The sequence below is a fragment of the Protopterus annectens genome, chromosome 13.part0 (assembly GCF_019279795.1).
Source record: "Protopterus annectens isolate FY-2018-M chromosome 13.part0, PAN1.0, whole genome shotgun sequence".
NCBI classification, from domain to species: Eukaryota; Metazoa; Chordata; order Ceratodontiformes; family Protopteridae; genus Protopterus; species Protopterus annectens.
The window spans coordinates 1100113062-1100132441 of NC_056747.1; the positions used below are offsets into that span (position 1 = coordinate 1100113062).

The following is a 19380-nucleotide window of genomic DNA, read 5'->3' on the forward strand; positions in this document are numbered from 1 at the left end:
TTTACAGCACGATACTCTGTTTGGCAATAAGGCAGAAGAGGTTTTAAAGAAAATGGAAGACAAAGCTAAATCTATGCAAACTGTAAAAGATTTCTTACAACTGCAGCCACCCAGATTCAGTAGACACTGGCCTACAAAAAATTAGTCATTTCCTGTATCCAACAAAGCCTCACAAGGCAAATCCCAGATGCTCAAAAGGCTCTAGATACCAATCACAGGGTTCTTACAGGTCAAAGCATTGGGGTGCCTCTACCTCCAAATCTGGAGGAAACAAAGCGCAATCCTACAGTAAGCAGTCTCAATGACTTTCCTCTGCCATCACCAAGCAATTATCTTTTGGCAGCCCCCTTGGGGGGGGGAATTAGCACTTCATGCTCAAAATTGGCAGTTAATAACCCAGGACAAGAGGGTATTAAACATAGTATCCCAGGGGTGCAGATTTCATTTCCATACCTTGCCATTTCCAAACGGTTGGCCAGATCTGCCACAAAATCAATGGGTAGAGGCACAGAAACAAGTTGCGTCCCTCATGGATATGGGGGCTATTCAACCAGTACCAGAACAGGAAAAAAGACCAGGGTTTTATTCAAGACTGTTTCTGGTACCCAGAAAAGACACTGCCTGGTGTCAAATACTGGATTTATCGATTTTGAACACATTCTTGGACATCCTAAAATTCAAAATGCTGACTTTACAACAGCTTCTGCCAATGCTGGGCAAGAACGGTTGGTTAGTGATTCTAGACTTAAGAGGCATACCTGCATATTTCAATAAGGGAATCGTGCAGAAGATACCTCCGTTTCAAGGCTGGTTTCATGCATTACCAATTCTCTGCACTGCCCTTTACTTATCTACTGCACCCAGGGTCTTTACAAAGTGCCTGGCACCTGTAATGGCATTTTGCAGACAAAGAAGCATACAAATCTGTCCTTACTTGGATGACTGTCTCATTCAAGCAGAAAACAAGGACATTCTTCTTCAACATCTGGTGTTTGTAAAAAGGCTTCTAGCATGCCTAGGGTACACAATAAACGAAAAGAAATCACAACTAGTACCCTCTCAAAAGATTACATTCCTGGGTGCAAGCTTGAATACAACTGCCCAAATGGCTTACCTTATGCCAGACAAAAATAGGCAACTGACTATTTACTTCAAACAGATGGCAGCAAAAACCCCAGTTATTTGCAAGACAAATTCTGCAAGTTTTGGGGTACATGGCATCCTGCATTCTACTAATTCCATATGCAAGACTGCATATGAGGAAACTACAGTGGTGTCTAAAAAGTTTATGGAGTCAACATTATCACAGTCTGGAAACAGTAATCCCTCTCATTCCCTGCCTACAACAGGAGTTTCTTTGGTGGGCAGAGACATGTCACCAGAACATGGGACAGTCATTCATTCTACCCCCTGCCACACAAACCCTAACTACAGATGCATCAGACTATGCTTGTGGAGCCCACCTGGCAGGGAGATACATTCAGGGCATATGGAGCCGAAAACAAATGCATCTGCATATCAACCAGAAGGAGATGTTAGCTGTTCATAATGCCCTGAGAGCCTTCAAGGATTTACTTCACTCAGGACAACTATTGATAAAGACGGACAACACCACGGTTATGTGGTACATAAACAAGCAGGGGGGTACACATTCCTACCCCCTTTGCGGACTAGCCATGGCATTGTGGGACACAGCCCTGACTTACCAACTACATCTTCAAGCTCAATTCCTGCCAGGAAAACAAAATATTCTGGCAGACCTAAACAGAAATCTTATGGACCGTCACGAGTGGAAACTGGACCCACAAGTCTTCAGCATGATAACAGAGAAATGGGGGCGTCAAGACCTAGATCTATTTGCCTCTCCCCGAAATTATCAGCTGGACAAATTCTGCACAGGGACTTATCACAGACGAGCATGGAAAGTGGCCGCCCTATCCTTCAGTTGGAAAAACCTATCAGTCTATGCCTTTCCTCCTCTGCCTCTTCTCCCCAAGGTCTTATTAAAGGTCAGACGGGAAAAACCAAAAATGATCCTAATTGCCCCAGACTGGCGTCGCCAGGACTGGTACCCAGTTCTAAGGAATATGTCTCAACTCCCTCCTTGGTACTTGCCTCAAATATCTCTACTGTCTCAGCAGAACAGTCAAATTCTGCGCACACAGCTCCAAACTCTGAACCTTGCAGCATGGCTGATCATTTAATTATTCAAACAACACCTCTCAGTAAATCTGTGATGGATGTCATTTTGGAAGCCAGAAGGCCTAGTACTAGCAAATCTTATGCTGCTAAATGGAAGAGTTTCTGTGCTTGGAACCAAGCCCAAGGAACAGACACAGCAAAGCCAAATATTCCTCAGATTTACTTGACTGAGATGCTTGACAAGGGCCTATCTTTTTCATCAATAAAAATCCATGCCTCTGCCATCTCGGCTCATTACAACACAGAGCCTCCCATCTTTTTTCATCCTCTGCTAAAACAGTATCTTAGAGGGGCCAAAAATTTAAGGCCTCCCAGAAGATCACCAACTCCTGCATGAGACCTCAATTTTCTGCTGAAAAAGCTCACCCTGCCTCCTTTTGAACCAGCTGCTATTGCAGATATAACGTTTTTATGCTGGAAAACAGCTTTCCTTCTGGCAATCACTTCAGCAAAAAGGATTTCAGAACTACAGGCCCTTATGGCTGTGGAGCCTTTTATTACGTTTCATCCGGACAGGGTGTCCCTCAGGACCAATCCTTCCTTTATGCCTAAGGTGGTATCCAGTGTGGCTCTTAACCAAACTATTCACCTGCCAACCTCTGCAGAACAAGGGGAAGTGAATTCTGCATTCCTTGGACGTACACAAACAACTAAAATTCTACTTAAATAGGACCAAATCTGTAAGAAAGTCTGAGCAACCAGTGGTGGCATTTGCTGCAGGATCAGAGGGGAAGGCTATTTCAAAGCAGACTGTTTCAAAGTGGATAAGCCACTGCATTCGTTTCTGCTGCTTGCATCATGGTAAATCGGTGCCCATGGAAATCAGGTCACATTCCGCCAGGACTGCATCTACCTCAGCAGTTTTTCTAAGAGAAGTTCCAACCAAACACATTCTAGAAGCTGCTACTTGGAGCTCTGTTCATACTTTTACAAAGCATTATCATTTGCCTCTCTTTTCTAAGTCCAGGGCAGGCTTTGCCACTGCAGGGCCTTATAGCCGCTCCTAATGCTATTTAGCTCCATCCTCCCAACCACAGCTTTGTGATTCTACCCAAATGTAATGACTGTAACAGTGAAACACGAAGAACATAGTACAGTTGTGTACACTTACCGTAAATGTAGATGTTCAAGTGTGTCACTGTTACAGTCCGGGTTACCCACCCGCCATCCCTCTTTTTTCTAGAACTTCTCTTTCCTTCAATTATATTCTACGGTCTTTGTGGTGTATTTGCTTTTAGTTGAAGGTAACGTTTATGTTGTTACAATTGCAATATATATATATATATATATATATATATATATATATACATATATATATATATATATATATATATATATATATATATATATATATATATATATATATATATATATATGCGGCACTTGGGCGACAGTCGGATAGTCGAGCATAAGGTCGTAAACATGGATTTCGAAGACATAATAATCAATCTAGAGTTTTAACATGGGTGAGGTAGGGAAGATGTTTGTAGTAGGGAATAATACTGAAAACCTACCTCCCATGTTAAACCGCTCTAGATTGATTATTTTGTCTTCGACATCCTTGTTTACGACCTTATACGTTCGACTATCCGACTGTCGCCCAAGTGCCGTTCACATTTTCAATAGTAAACCATATAGATATATATATATATATATATATATATATATATATATATATAATATATTCCCCATTTGGGGGGCACCTGGCATGTGGGGCAAGAAAAACTGAAGAAAATGGTGTCGGCTGCATGTTTTATACCCCTGATGACCTAACGTCATGGAAGAGGAGACAGCAGCTGATGCAGGACCCAAGACTTTGGTATTCAGGCCGACTGAGGGCAACCTGCCAGCAGATTACCTAGATGTAATGACTGCAACAGTGAATACACTCGAACATCTACATTTATGGTAAGTGTACACCACTGTACTTCCCTCAGAGGGGCCAAAAACTTGAGACCACCCAGGAGAGAGCTCCGACCCCAGCCTGGGACCTTAACTTTGTTTTGGAGAAACTCACTCTTCCTCCTTTCGAGCCAGCTGCTACTGCAGACTTAAAATTTATTTCTTGGAAAACAGCTTTCCTTTTAGCAATCACTTCAGCTAGAAGGATATCTGAATTAAAAGCCCTTATGGAAGCGGAGCCTTTCATCGTCTTTCTTGCGGACAGGGTGTCCCTCAGAACCAATCCATCCTTCATGCCCAAGGTGGTATCCAGTGTGGCTTTTAATCAGTCCATTTACTTGCCAACCTTCTTTCCCAGTCCACAGAACACAGGGGAATGGATACTGCATTCCTTAGATGTACACAGACAACTCAGATTCTACTTGGACAGGACTAAATCGCAAAGGAAATTTGAACTGCTGGTAGCATTTGCTGCAGGGGCAGAGGGGAAGGCTATTTCAAAACCATTTCTAAATGGATAGGCCATTGCATTCATTTCTGCTATAAGCACCATAGAAAACCTATCCCCCAGGGGATCAGACCTCACACCACCAGGGCTGCTTCTACCTCTACAGCCTTTCTCAGAGGCATCCCTACCAGGGACATCCTAGAAGCTGCTACCTGGAGTTCTGTGCATACTTTCACCAAGTATTAGCATTTGCCAATTTTCTCTAAATCCAGAGCTGGCTTTGCCACTGCAGTCTTGCAGGGGCCTTATAGCTGGTCCTAATGCTATCTAAATTCCTCCTCCCCAACCACAGCTTTGGGAATCTACCCAAATGTAATGACTGCAACAATGAAACACGAAGAACATAGTACAATTGTGTACACTTACCGTAAATGTAGATGTTCGAGTGTATTCATCGTTCTAGTCCTGGTTACCCTCCCTCCAGCCCCCTAACTTATTTTGGCTATACCTCTACTTTCCTTTACTATGCTTAAAAGCATTTTTGGTGTATTTGCTTTTTTGTTGGAGGTATATCTTTGTACTTTTATATTTAATTGCTCTCCATTAGGGGGGCACCTGACATCTGGGGCAAGAAAAATTGATGTAATGGTGTCGGCTGCATGTTTTATACCCCTAACAACCTGATGTCATGGAAGAAGGGACAGCAACCGATGCAAGACCCAAGGCTTTGTTAATCAAGCCGACTGAGGGCTACCTGCAAGCAGATAACCCAAATGTAATGACTGCAACAGTGAATACACTCAAACATCTACATTTTATGGTAATTGTACACAACTGTACTTTCCCTCTACTTCTTCCTCAGGATTTTATGGTTTCTCTGAATTTCAAGGATGCTTACGTCCATAACTCTGTTCATCCCCTTTTGAGGAAGTTGTTGCGTTTCTCTGCTTCCTGGCATTTTTGGTTCTCTGCTTTGCCCTTTGACCTCTCTACTGCCCCAAGGGTATTCACCAAATGCCTAGCTCCTGTGATTGCTTTTTGCAGGTTCAAGGACATTCAGGTCTTTCCTTAGATGACCTGCTTATTCAAGCCTCCTCTCAGAGATGCTTTTACAGTAATTTCAGTTGCCGTCGCTTTGCTGCAAAGCCCTGGAGATCACTGTAAATTTTCAAAAGTCCTTTCTGACCACATCACAGGATCATGTTTTTCTGGGATGCAGAATCCAAACTGTTCCTATGCTATCGTTCCTGTTTCCTCCCAAGGCTTTGACTCTGAACTCCTTTTTTCAGTCCCTTCTTTCTCTGGCTTTGATTTCAGCCAGGAACCACCGTCCCTATGCTTCCCTTCGCCAAATCGCACATGAGAAAGCTTCAGTGGTTTCTGAAGTCAGTTTGCCTTCAGCGTTCTCATCTTCTAGAATTTCCAGTTCCTCCTCTTCCATGTTTTAAGTTGGAATTTCAGTGGTGGATTCACCAACTGACTTTGAATCCCAGGCTTCATTTTCAATCCATACTTTCCTCTGAGGAGCTGTTCACAGATGCTTCAGACAGGGGTTGGGGAACGTCCTTCAGAAACCTAAAGACGCAAGTCCTCTGATCTCCTGAGCAACAGAAGGAGCACACCAGTATCAAGGAGATAAGAGCTCTTCTGTTGGCTCCACTTTCCATCCTCTTCAAGGAGATAAGAGCTCTTCTGTTGGCTCCACTTTCCATCCTCTGATGTTTTCTTCAGGGCCCCAAAGATCTTTACAGACAACACCACAGTGATGTGGTGCATCAACAAACAAGGGTGGACAAGATCCTGTCTTCTTTGCAGATTGGCATTTCAGGTTTCGGAGCTAGCGATTCAATACCAAGTGACACTTCAGGCAGTGTATGTTTCTTCAAGCCAGAATTTTATGGCAGACTCCCTTAGCAGGTCCATAACACAATCTCATGAGTGGATGCTTCATCGGGATGTATTTCTGGATATTACCACAAGTGGAGTATTCCTCAAGTAGATCTCTTTGCCCTCCTCTCTGAACAGGCAACTTCCTGAATTTTGTGTCAGGACTCCATGTCCTCTGGCCTGGAAGATGGGTGCCCTGTCTTTTTCAGGGAAGTGGATATTTCTTTTTGCCTTGCCTTCCCTCCCCTTCCTGTCATTCCAAAAGTCTTGTGTAAGGTAAAACAGGATGCTCCCAAAATCTTGTTGGCCCAGACAGCATTGGTTCCCTCTTCTGCATTTAGCCAAGGGCAACCATTACAAGTTACCTCACAGGGTGGATCTTCTCACACAAGACGAGATCTCTCATCCATCCCCATCTGTCCACTCTTCAACTGACACTGTGGGTGATAGGATTTTGATTTCCTATAAGCACCTTTTTTCTGAGGATGTGCTTCAGGTTCTGCAGGAGGCCAGGAAATTCTACTTATCCAAATGGAGGAGGTTTTCTGCTTGGTGTTTTTCTCGTAACCTGGACTCGCGTATTGTAGAAGTTCCTTTGGTTCCCTCTTATTTGTGTGAATTGTTCATTTGGCATAGTCTTCTATTAAAGCCCACATCTCCGCTATTTCTGCCTGTCTGCCTTTAGCTCCTCCTTTGGCTTTTAGGTTCAATGCCAAACAGTTACTTAAAGGCATCCTTCATATTAGACCTCACAGGAAGCCTGTCCCGCATTTCTGGGATCTTAATTTTGTTTTGGAGAAATTGATACAGGCTCTTTTTGAGCCTTCAGCTTCCTTAAAACCCTGTTCTTTTATTAGCCCTTACTTCTGCCAAGACTGGTATTTGAACTTCAAGCCATTATGGCTGTGCCTCCTTTTTTTAGTTTTCATGTGAACAGTGTGTCCCCTTTGTACTAATCCTTCCTTTGTGTCTAAGGTGGTGAATGAGTTTTCTCTTACCCACTTTTTTCCCTTCTTCACAATCTGCTAGTGAGAAGGTGTTAGAACAGTTTGGATATGCATAGACAACTCAGATTTTGTCTGAACAAAGCTAAAGCCTTTTGAAAATCTGATCAGCTGTTTGTTTTTCATCCTAGATCATTAGGTTTGGCAGTTTCCAAGCAGACTGTTTGCTCTTGGATTTCTAAAGCCATTTCCATTTGTTATTCTTATGGAAAGAACCTTCCTTCTACGTCCAAGGCTGATTCTACTATGGCTGTGGCTTCTTCTAGTGCTTTTTTCATGGGTTTGGATACCAATTCTATCCTTGAGACAGCTACCTGGGCTTTTGTGTGTGCCTTTAACAAGCACTACAAGTTGGATGTCATATCCAGGGCTGTACCTGGTTTTGCTAGGGCCATTCTTCGTGACTTCCTAGAAGGCTTTGGTGGCCATTCCTCTTCCCCGTCTTCTTCCTAGAAGGCTCTGCTGTCCCTCATGCTAAAAATACTTCAACAGTGAAATGAAGGACATAGTACGGTTGTGTAAAACCATAACAGTAAATGTCCTCCTCTTCACTGTTGCAGTATTCACTCCTTCCCTCCTCTCCCTGGTCTTTTGTCCTTCTGGATGTCTTGTTATCGTCTGGTATCCTAGGGCTGGTGTTCCTCCTGGGGCTCTCAGTTCTGAAGATAAGTCCAGATGTCATCTTTATGCCCTATGCCTTGGACGGGGAGCATATGTGCGACATACTGTGTCTCTCTAACAACCTAAAGGCTTTGGGATCCCTCAAATTATGAGTACTGCAACAGTGAAGAGGACGTCTACTGTTATGGTAAGATTGTACACAACTGTACTATCTGTGTTGTCTGATTCTGTCCTTCCTTAACTCACTGCCCTCCGTCCCCCTTCCTTTCTGTGGAAGAAAATTCATTTGGTTTCTAGTTTGACAATGTCATTTGCTCCCCTGAGCAATTTCCTGTGTTCATTTAGCTCCAGAGCTCTTTGTCTTTTGGGGTTTGATACCTGTCATGTTTTGTTCTGTCCTGGGGTTGCAGGCAAACTCATTCTGAGGTAGTGTGGGAATAGAAGGGGATTGTGTAAGGGAAGGAGCCAGAGCTTTGGGTCCCACAGTCTAGAGTGGCCCAAACTGTATCTGAGGTCTTATCCACAGACCCCTCTCCCTTGAGGAAGGACAGAAGCAGACAACACAGATTTATTGATTTTGTAAGTACATAACTTTTGTTTTGTCTTCTGTATGGGCACTAAGGAAGGTCGAACTGTCCGTAAGCAAACTATTGCACAATGTTTGTCCTCTGTTATTTTCTGTGACTCTTACCATGGTAAATCTCTTCCAAACAAGAATAAGGCTCACTTCACTAGGGCATTATCCTCTTTGATGGCATATTAGAAAGAGGTGGACTGTGGATCCATCCTAGAGGCAACAGCCTGGGTGTTCTTCGTGTTTCACTGTTGCAGTCATCACATTTGGGTTATCCCTGCCAGGGTAGCCCTCGGCCAGCCCAAATACCAGAGGCTTAGTATTTCTGTGTTGGTTGCTGTCGCTCCAGGACTGACGTCCGGTCTTTGGTAGTATAATGTAAGGCAGCTGATGCAATTACATCAATCTTTCTTGCCATGGAGCCCGAAGCGGAAGCAGTTCGCACGAGTGCCGGTTGGCCACTACCTGAGTTTCGTCTTACATATTGAAGCTGAAGTCTTCTAAAGCTTTTTTATTGCACTAACCGATGTCAGAAAAAGTTAACAGTTGTCTCACCTGTGGAAAGCAAATACAACACCGAGACTTTCATTCTTACTGTGTCACTAGACCCAATCCACGACGTCCCCTGCTGTCACTTCTGTGCTTTGTTCAATGCCAGAACTGTACGTCGTTGAGCCCTTATTGTAGCTAGATATTTTCGCTTACAGTCCTCGAATTCCAATATGGCTTCAGTAAGCCATCAGACAGCAAATCTTCCGAAAAAATGTAAAGATAAAGACAGAGACTGACTGCACAGGTAGAAACCTACTAATGATGCTTCCGTTAAGCTAGTCGTTGGTTCTCAGGTTCTCAGTGAGGTGCTTTCGCAGCATCTGATGCCTGCTTCTGTGGATTCGCAGGCCGCTACCAAGACCCTTTCAGAGTTCGGTATGCCGCAAAACTCTTCTTCGACTAAGGATCCTATGGTCATCTCTACCTTGAATGGGTCCGGAGCCGCTGAGCAGTCACCGGCTTCCAAGGAAGTCCTTCGCACTACCAATTCTCGACACAATCCGACGACGACTTTCGCGACTACTGTCCTTTCAAAAACTACTGAGTTTCTTAGGCCCAGGTTGCACACCACACCCAAGAAACCGGCGACCCAATCTCAGGCACCTGCTTCCTTGCCTCGGTCTCAAATGCTAATCTATGAACCTTAAAATGGTGGAAGACCTTATCATGCTGATCAGGGGAAGCTACCCCTTCCAAAAGAAAGAGATTTGTCCCCTGTAGTTTTGTCTGAACAGGAGTCTGATGACTCTGATGCATCTGATTGTGAAGACATGCAAGCCCTCTCTGCTTAATGAGCATTCTGATGCAGAGGATTCCATTCCTTTAGCCTCTCCCCCAGAGGATATTTTTTTGGAGAAACCCTTCACACCTTAAGTGAGCATTTCCAACTAAACACACCTTGCACTGTGGTTTTGACACCCTAGAAGCTTCTTGCAGGGCAGCAGTCACTGATTCTGTCCTTAGAAGGCATGCATGGCTTAAGGAACAGCCCTTGCCAGGCCATGATAAATCTAAATTGTTGGATGCCCCCTTGCTCAAAGGTAACTTATTTGGCACTAAGGTAGAATCGGTCTTAAAAAAAGATGGAAGAAAAAACAAAATCTGTGCAGACAGTTAAGGATTTCTTACAGGTCCAGCCACCCAGGTTCAACAGGCACTGTCCCTCCAAGCACTGGTCCTTTCCTGCTCCCACTAGGTCAGTTCAGCCCAGACCCCAGGGAGCCAGACCCCACAGACAACAGCCACAGGGAATGCAGAGGTCTAAGCAGTGGACTACCTCCACTTCAAAAACAGGGAGTTCTCAGCCACCCCCTTATGGTAAGAACTTGTAATGACTCTCCTACCCCACCCCTCCCTATGCCCACTTCCACTTACCCCTAGGAGGAAAACTTTCCTTTCATGCAAACACCTGGGCCACCATTACCCACGACCGCTGGGTTCTCAACATAGTGTCCTGAGGATACAAATTTTCTTTCCATACCCTTCCAACTCCAAAAGGGTTCCCAGATCTACCTCCAAACCAGTGGGTAGAGGCGCAAAAGCAAGTCCTTTCCCTGCTCTCCATGAGGGCAGTAAAGCAAGTTCCTACAGAACAGAAAGGCCAAGGTTTCTACTCCAGACTATTTCTCGTACCCAGGAAAGAGGGCACCTGGTGCCCCCATCCTTGATCTATCCATTCTAAACACCTTCCTAGTGACACCAAAATTCATAATGCTCACTCTCCAGCAGCTGCTACCCATGCTCTCCAAGGATGCTTGGCTAGCCACTCTAGACTTCAAGGAGGCCTATCTCCACATCCCTCTCTGGGAATCTTGCAGGAAATATCTCCATTTCAGGGCAGGATCTCTGCACTGTCAGTTCTCTGCTCTCCCCTTTGGCTTATCTACTGCTCCCAGAGTTTTCACAAAATGTCTGGCTCCGGCCATTGCCTTTTGCAGACAAAGGAATATCCAGATTTACCCATACTTGGACGACTGCCTAATTCAGGCAGACAGCCAGAAAAAGCTGCTCAAGCACCTGGCCTTTGTGAAGTCCCTACTAACCTCCCTAGGGTACATAATCAACAAAAGGAAATCCAAACGGGTATCCACCCAAAGGATTATTTTCCTGGGAGCAAGCCTGGACACAGCATCCCAGATGGCATTCCTTACTCCAGAAAAGCAAACCTTTCCGACAGCCTACTTCCTGAAAGCTCTGGGGTTCATGGCATCTTGCATTCTACTCCTTCCATATGCCAGACTGCATATGAGGAAACTTCAGTGGTACCTAAAAAGCCTTTGGTGTCAACACTTTCAAGACCTGGAGACTCTTATACCTATAATACCTTGCCTCAGAAAAGATATCCTTTGGTGGGCAACAAAATGCTCCCTCAACAAAGGACTACCTTTCTCACCACCCCACGATGCCCAGACCCTCACCACAGATGCATCAGATTATGGCTGGGGTGCACATCTGGACGGCAGGTGCATACAGGGCCAATGGAGCCCACAGCAAATCCATCTGCACATCATCCAAAAAGAGTTGATAGCTGTCCAGCATGCCTTGATAGCTTTCAAGCCCCTTCTCTCCCCAGGGGCTCTCCTGATCAAAACAGACAGCACAACTGTGATGTGGTATATTAAGCCAGGAGGGACACATTCCTACCCTCTGTGCAGGCTGGCCATGACTCCTTGGCACACAGCCTCTGCCATGCAACTCCACCTGTTAGTACAGTTCCTACCGGGTTCTCTCAACTCTCTGGCGGACAACTTAAGCAGAAATCTTCTGGACCCACATGAGTGTCAGCTCAACAGAAGAACCTTCACCATAATAGCTCAGAAATGGGGCACCCCGAAGGTCGGACCTCTTTGCCTCCCACACCAACCATCATCTCAGCAAGTTCTGCACCAGAGAGCATCACTGCATGGCTTATAAAATGGATGACCTATCCTTTCCCTGGGTCAATCTATCGGTCTCTGCCTTTCCTCCACTACCTCTCTTACCTTATGGTACTGCTCAAAGTAAATGAGGAAAAACCAAGGACAATTCTTATAGCTCCAGACTGGAGTCGCCAGCACTGGTACCCCTTGCTGCGCAGCCTGTCCCCTCTGCCACCTTGGCATCTACCTCAGATTCCAAACCTACTGACCCAGAGAGAAGGGGAATTCATGCTTCCCCAATTGCAGACACTAAATTTGGCAGCTTGGCTTATTCCATAACCCCCAATCAATCTGCCAATCTCAGCAAACAGGTTCTTAATGTTATACATGAGGCCAAATGCACTAGCACTAGGAAGTCTTAGGCTGACATTTTACATGGTACTATGAATGCCTGTGAATTTACTCTTGCTAGATGATTGTGGCTTCAGGTAGTTTCCCATCCTTTGTAGAAGTGAAAAAGCCTGAACACTTGCTTCCTGTGGCAGCCATAGGTTTCTCTCTAAGGATGTTCTCAGCCAATCAGCTGTCACAGGAACAGGGAGGGGAAGGTAGTCTGAGCTTTTGAAAACTGGCTATTACTGGGTTACCTTGGCATTGAACCCAAAATGCCAGTCAGGCAGTGAGGAATTCAAACTACTACTGTTACAGTTAAGTAGGACTTGTGCAACTGTACTTCCTGTTTAGGAGAGTTTAAGGGCTGTAGTAGAGTATCCCAGGGGTCAGTGTTCAGGCTACTCTGTTGTCAGTAAGTGGTTGATCTTAAAACTTTGTAAGTATATATGATAAAGAGGATGTTAAAACGCTTCAAATGTGTCCACCATTTGTGTGAACTTCAAGGAAGAATTGCGTCACCAATAAGCTTGAGTAAATACTAAGATAATGACTTTCAGTCATAGACAAACTGTTTCTGCTTGCAGTGGTGGTAGCAGAAAACTAGGTGTTATAGTGTAAAGCTTTGGGCTTATGGGTGGATACAAATTTAGACTTCACTGAGCAGGTAAGTGAAATGATAAAGGTCTGTAACAAAATGAGAGGTTATATAAAAACTGAAATGTGAAAGTCTAGAAACTATGAGGACTTGATTTATAAGTTTGAGAAGATGATAAATAGAAGTTGGTGCCCTTTTATTGTGTCCCTACAAAACCATTGTCAATAACTTTGAAACAGTTCAAAGAAAATGTATTGTAGAATGATTTCAGGCGTGGATCAATTAACTTGTGAGACTATATTTAGCAGTCTTTGATTATACAGCATCAAATATAGAAATTAAATGAACTGCTTGATACAAGTATAAGTGGCCACAATTGCCTTAGGAATGTCTAGGATTAAAAAGAAACCATATCAATGAAATGAGACTGTTATGATTAAAAAGAAAATTCAGAACTACTACTTAGTTCTCAGGGAGAGTTGTGGCCTACTGGAACAAGTTGCCCAATCACGTCAAGTTAAACAGTGTATCTGTCCCTGAAAATAATTATTGTGTGATGATATGTAGTTTGTGGTGTGACTGGCCTCATGGACATGAGCCCGAGCCTGTGTTTATTGTACTGCAAGACTGAATTCTCTAAGTAGATCTAACTCTTAAGCTTTGCTGGGGGGGGAGGCAGCATAATGAGAAATTTAACAAGCATTTCCCAGAGAATAATGGCTAAATACAGTGCTGTACAGGTTTGTCATACAATTGCTGGAATAAGACTGGAGTTTGTGTGAGAGCAAAAAGCTTCAGTTAAGATCTAATATAGTTCAGAATATGCATAGTATAAGTCGACAAGTCTGTGGTAGAAAGCAGTATTGAAATAGTAAGCATTAGTGATGCGTTTTTCCTTAATCATTCTTTTCCAGTATGCTTTGGAGCGTTTAAAAGTGATGTGTGAAGATGCACTTTGCAGTAACCTGTCTGTGGAAAATGCAGCGGAAATATTAATTTTGGCAGATCTTCACAGTGCAGATCAGTTGAAGGCTCAAGCTGTGGATTTCATCAACTAGTGAGTATCGTGCAGGTGACATTCATCATAACTTCATATGTCCCTCTATTCAGTGTTGCAGTATTCTTTACATATGGGGTTGTATTCTGCTATCGACCCGATGCCGGCTTGCATGCTAAAGCTTCAAGCTACTGCATGTACGTGGGAAGTTGCATGGTGGCTCAAGGAACATCATCCATAGAAGTGATCCCATGTACAATCCTCAGAACGTTTTTGCCACCATTCAGAAAGGTTGACTTGTACATTGTCTGCCATTGGAATCTGCGTTTTGTTCTTCAGCGTCAGACAAAGTACCCTGTTGGGGATTTATTTGCTTGTTTCTGTTTTTTGTTTTTTTGTTTTTTTTTTTTATTGTTAATGTCATTCCAGAAAGGACAAGTAGAGGTGTAAAAGGCAAGTTCTACATAAAGATAGTCACTAGCTCTGTTTATTTTGTTTAGGGCCTACCCACAACAATCGAACCTGTTCTGTAGGCCTTAGTCCCTAAAACCTTGTGTCGTCATCTGTCTGCTTTAAACTTGCATCTTGAAAATCAGAGGCTTAAACGTCTGGCTAGAGAATCGATGGAGAGTTCTGTGAGTTCCTCTGAGCCATCCATGAAGAGGAAGGTGGGCAAAGCTAGGCCCATATCCTCTTCGGCTGTGTGTCCTCTGTCCGATGTACCCCTTGAGGTTGGTGAAAACCCGATGGTATGGTCGGAGGTAGGGTCCCTCTCTCCAGCAGGAATCGCTTTGGAGGTCATCAGGAGTGTGGATCCGAGTACATCTGAGGCCATGCATATGTCCAGTTCGGACAATTTGGGGGAACTACGGCTACTTATTTCTGAGGACTCGGGAACTGCCCCAGTTTCCTTGCAACAGGAAGCTTTGGCTGTTCGGCCTACATCAGGCCTGGCCTGGCCCCTGCTGTAGAGAAACCTGCTAAAAAGAAACAAAAGACTAAACATTCTGCAGTGCCTTCTTTACTCCTATGTTGGACTGGGAAGTTTTCTCTCAAGGTCTTAATGTCTTGATGGCCATCAGGCCTCTGGCTTCAGCTTCTCCTGTTTCAGGCCCTGCCTTCTCCTCCTCCCCTGTGCTGCCCCTTTCACTGCTATCCCAGTACAGGGTCTACCTCAGATGAAGATTGCTTAGTATATTCCACACAGATTCCTTCCCCCTTGGAATATGCCTCCCCAGATGAAGAATCCAGTGGGGGAGACTTACCCATGGAAGAACTCTCTTTTACGGAGACAGTCAATAAGATGAGGGAAGTGGGATTCCTCTCAAATTTCATAGGAACAAAAGAGCTACTATGACTTGCTTCAAGTGGAGGCCCCTGCACCTGTCCCTCCAGTGCCTTCAGCCTCCCTTGATGCCTTTGCTTCCTCTTCCAAGACCCCAAATTCACAGGCACCAGCTCCCAAAAGACCTGACCATTTCTGCAAGGTCCTTGAGAATTCCTAGTTTCTTTTTAAATGTCCTTCAGCAGACCCTGCAGTGGTCTCTATCTTCTGAAATATCCTCTTGGGTTGTCCCCTCTACTAAATTACTTCCTTCAGACAAAAGAAAGTAATATTTTAGCGAGGTTAGCTTAGAAGGTTTATACTTCTCGAACCCTTGCAATGAGGGCAGTTGATTACCAGAAACAAACCAAGATAAAGGACCAGCACCAGTAGAAGTTGCCAGAAAATATAAATTTATTAAACATATCAAGACAATTTAGGAGTGTAGACCACCACAAATCCAGCACAAAAGTGCCCTGTTAGAAGCAAGCAAACCGGTTTTGGCTGTATTAGCCTTCTTCGGTGCATAAATCAAACTAGAAATAGAAGAAATCACATCAGAACAGTGGTATATATAGCAAATTAAACATCAATCAAATAATTAGTGCATAATAAATTCATATTAAGGATATATTTAAATTAAAGAGATATCCATCAAATCACTAATAAACAGTGGATTCGTATTAAAAATGTTTCAGAGATGTTCATTCAAACCAGGGCTGAGCAAACCTCCCAATTTGATTATCCATTTTCTTTCTTTCTTGTTTAAAATAGTGTGCCAACCACTTTTATGGGACCTGTCCCCTGTAACTTTATAAATAACTGTAAAATGGAAAAAAGCAGAAGGGTGCTTGAGTGTATGTTTGTAAAGTGCATTGGAAAGGTTATAATTCCTTATGTCACTCCTATTTTCCGAAATTCTGATACGTAATGGTCTGGATGTTTGACCTACGTAAAAAAGGCTGAGCAGTGACATGAGGCCAGATAAACCACCCAATCTGAACCACAATTGGCCAGAAACCTTATATCAAAATCTCTGTTAGTGTTGGGACTGGTAAATTCCTTAATTTTGAAAACTCTAGCACGTGTGCAGTGACCACATGGGTAAGTACCACATAATTTATCACCCATAAGTGTATGTTGTGTGTGTCCGGCTGGAACCTTTAGATGGGGAAAAAAAATCTATGCTCAATTTTGAGCCATTATAAACACACCTCCCAGGTTCCAGCTGGAGATGCACAACATGCATTTACGGGTGATAAATTATGTGGTACTTACCCATGTGGTCACTGCACACATTGTGCTAGAGTTTTCAGAATTAAGGAATTTACCGGTCCCAACACTAATAGAGATTTTGATATAAGGTTTCTGGCCAATTGTGGTTCAGATTGGGTGGTTTATCCGGCCTCCTGTCACTGCTCAGCTTTTTACGTAGGCTAGACATCCAAACCATTACGTATCAGAATTTCGGAACATATGAGTGACATAAGAAATCATAAACATGTTCGTGTTTCACTGTTGCAGTCATTACACTTGGGTTATCCTGCTGGCAGGATACCCGCAGTCGGCCTGAATTCCATAGTCCTGGTCCAGCGTCGGTTGCTGTCGCCTCTTCCCTGACGTCAGTGCGCCAGGGGTATATAAGATGCAGTCAACGCCATTTTCTTCAGTTTTTCTTGCCGCGCGGTGCCTGAAGCAAAAGCAGTTCACAAGTGCCGGTCGGCCGACTCCTGAGATTTTCGAAATTGAATTTCATATCCGAAGTCTTCAGTAAAGCTAAGTACCCCGTTGGGGAAACTTTTTCTTGCTTCAGACCGATGTCAGTAAAAGTTAACAATTGTATTTCTTGTGGGAAGCAAATACCTCATAAGGATTTTCATTCTTACTGTATTCCTTGCCTAGACCCTGACCACGACGTTGCTAGTTGTCGGTTTTGTGCTAGATTTAACCAACGCACTATTAAGCAGTGGTACGATTTTGCTTTCCATTATTTTGGCCGAAGGTTTAACTATAAAATTACTACAGCACTCAACTTTCCTCACTGTCTAGAGGAAAACAGTTTCTAGTACTTAACAAATAAGCACCTATCCAGGCATGTCTAAGGGTCAGCCCCCTGGTGTTTTCTCCTGTCTACCTGATGAATCTGGGCATCTTGGGGCAATGCAGTAATTGCCTCATGTACACACACAACCCTCTCCTCCTACCACCCAACACTACAACCTGTGAGAGATGCACATATATAGCCAAACTGGAAGCAAAGCTCTCTTCACCCAAGACTGGACTAGACAGTCAAGAGGAGAAGGTAAACACTTGCACCATACCACACTCGGCACATAGTCCCTCAAAACCTACACCATCAAAACACAAACACAAAACACACACCTACATTCGCGGAGGCTCTCACTAAAAACCTGCCCAAGCAACAGGGACCTCCAAAGCAGAAACACAAGCAACCTCCACCCCCCAGCACAACCCAAATGACACATAGCCCACAAACTCAGTGTGCCACTCAACCACAGCCCATAAGGCATAACAACGTACCCAACACACTAGTCATAGGTGAGACTATAGTCAGGCACACTGATGTTCCACTCACCAGGCTAAACGAGGAGAAAGTTACTGTCAGCTGCCTGTCGGGTGCCAGGATCCGCCACATAACACATGCACTCAGGTCACTCCACAACAAGTACAAATATGACTCTGTCATTGTCCATGTTGGTGTGAATTACCTGAGACGTACCTCCTTGGACTACATGAAAAGGGACATGGAGGAGCTGTCCGATCTTGTAGCCCAGGCAGGTATGACCCTAGCCCTGAGTAACATCCTGCCATCACCCAGAATGATACCACAGTACAAGGACAAAATGATTGACTTCAACAATTGGCTAAGCTTCTGGTGTCATTCTAAGGGGATCCAGTATCTGTCTGCCTGGGAAGACATGATCGACGAGCCATAATGCTTTGCCAGAGATGGCCTGCACCTGTTGCCCCTGGGATTCCGGATACTGGCTAAGGCTCTAGCCACCCCTATAATGCCTTTTTTAGGCAAGGTTCAAATGACAAATTCACCACCCTAACAGATACAGGCAAGAAGAATCTGAGGGTATTGCTACTCAATGCTAGAAGTCTAAACCTCAAAATGCACTCTCTCGAGGCACTCCTTAAAATGGAGAACATCAACATCTGTGCAGTGACAGAGACCTGGTTCAAGGCTCCAGAGAGTACCCCTGCATTACCAGGCTATAATTCATACCACACCTTTCGGCCACCTAACCTGGACCGAAACACTAAAGGCGGAGGCGTGTCCATATTCATTAAGGATATCCACACTTCCAGGCTAGTTGCTCAGCATAATGCATCCGAGATTATCCAAGTGCAACTAACTCTGGGCAAGACCGTAATCCAAATTGTAGCTTGCTACAGACCTCCACCATGCCCCAGGATTCCCACTCCTCATTTCTTAATACATTGGAAAATATTAGGGTACAACCTAACAACCTAATAATGGGCGATTTCAACTACCCTACCATTAACTGGGAAAATTACTCGTGTACCAACTCTTGTGCTCAACGTTTTCTGGAATTCATAAATTCCAATGCCATGGATCAACTTATCCACACCCCCACCAGGGGCAGCAATATCCTAGACCTGGTTATTACCAACATGGGCAACCGGTGCTCCACACCAGAGGTCAGTTCCACGTTGGTCAGATCCGACCATAAGCTAATCACCCTAGACATCCACATCCCTCCCCCACCCCACCCCCATTAGGGAAACCACAGTAAAAAATTTCTCCAAAGCCAAGTTCATGCTTCTTAAGACAGAAGTGGCAAACTTCACGACACCCATGCTGACGGACAATAGAGGTATGACTGCTGAATCCCACACAAATGCACTTTATAAGCACTTACATGAGTGCATGGATCGTGCAATCCCTAACAGAACCAATATGCTATCCTCCAAAAAAAGGAAGCCAATCTGGTGGTCCCCTGCCATAAACAAACTCTACAACAGAAGAAAGAA

At 44.2% G+C, this 19380-nt stretch overlaps 1 protein-coding gene across 4 annotated transcripts in view; it reads left to right on the plus strand.

The window, feature by feature from the left end:
- The window catches only part of LOC122788129 (speckle-type POZ protein), a 1772079-nt gene that overhangs the window by 1589609 nt on the left and 163090 nt on the right, over positions 1-19380 (plus strand). For all 4 annotated transcript variants that reach the window (XM_044055071.1, XM_044055069.1, XM_044055068.1 and 1 more), the window contains one exon: positions 13951-14093. In XM_044055071.1, the coding sequence (XP_043911006.1) occupies positions 13951-14093 (143 nt within the window). The remainder of the gene's footprint in view (positions 1-13950; positions 14094-19380) is intronic.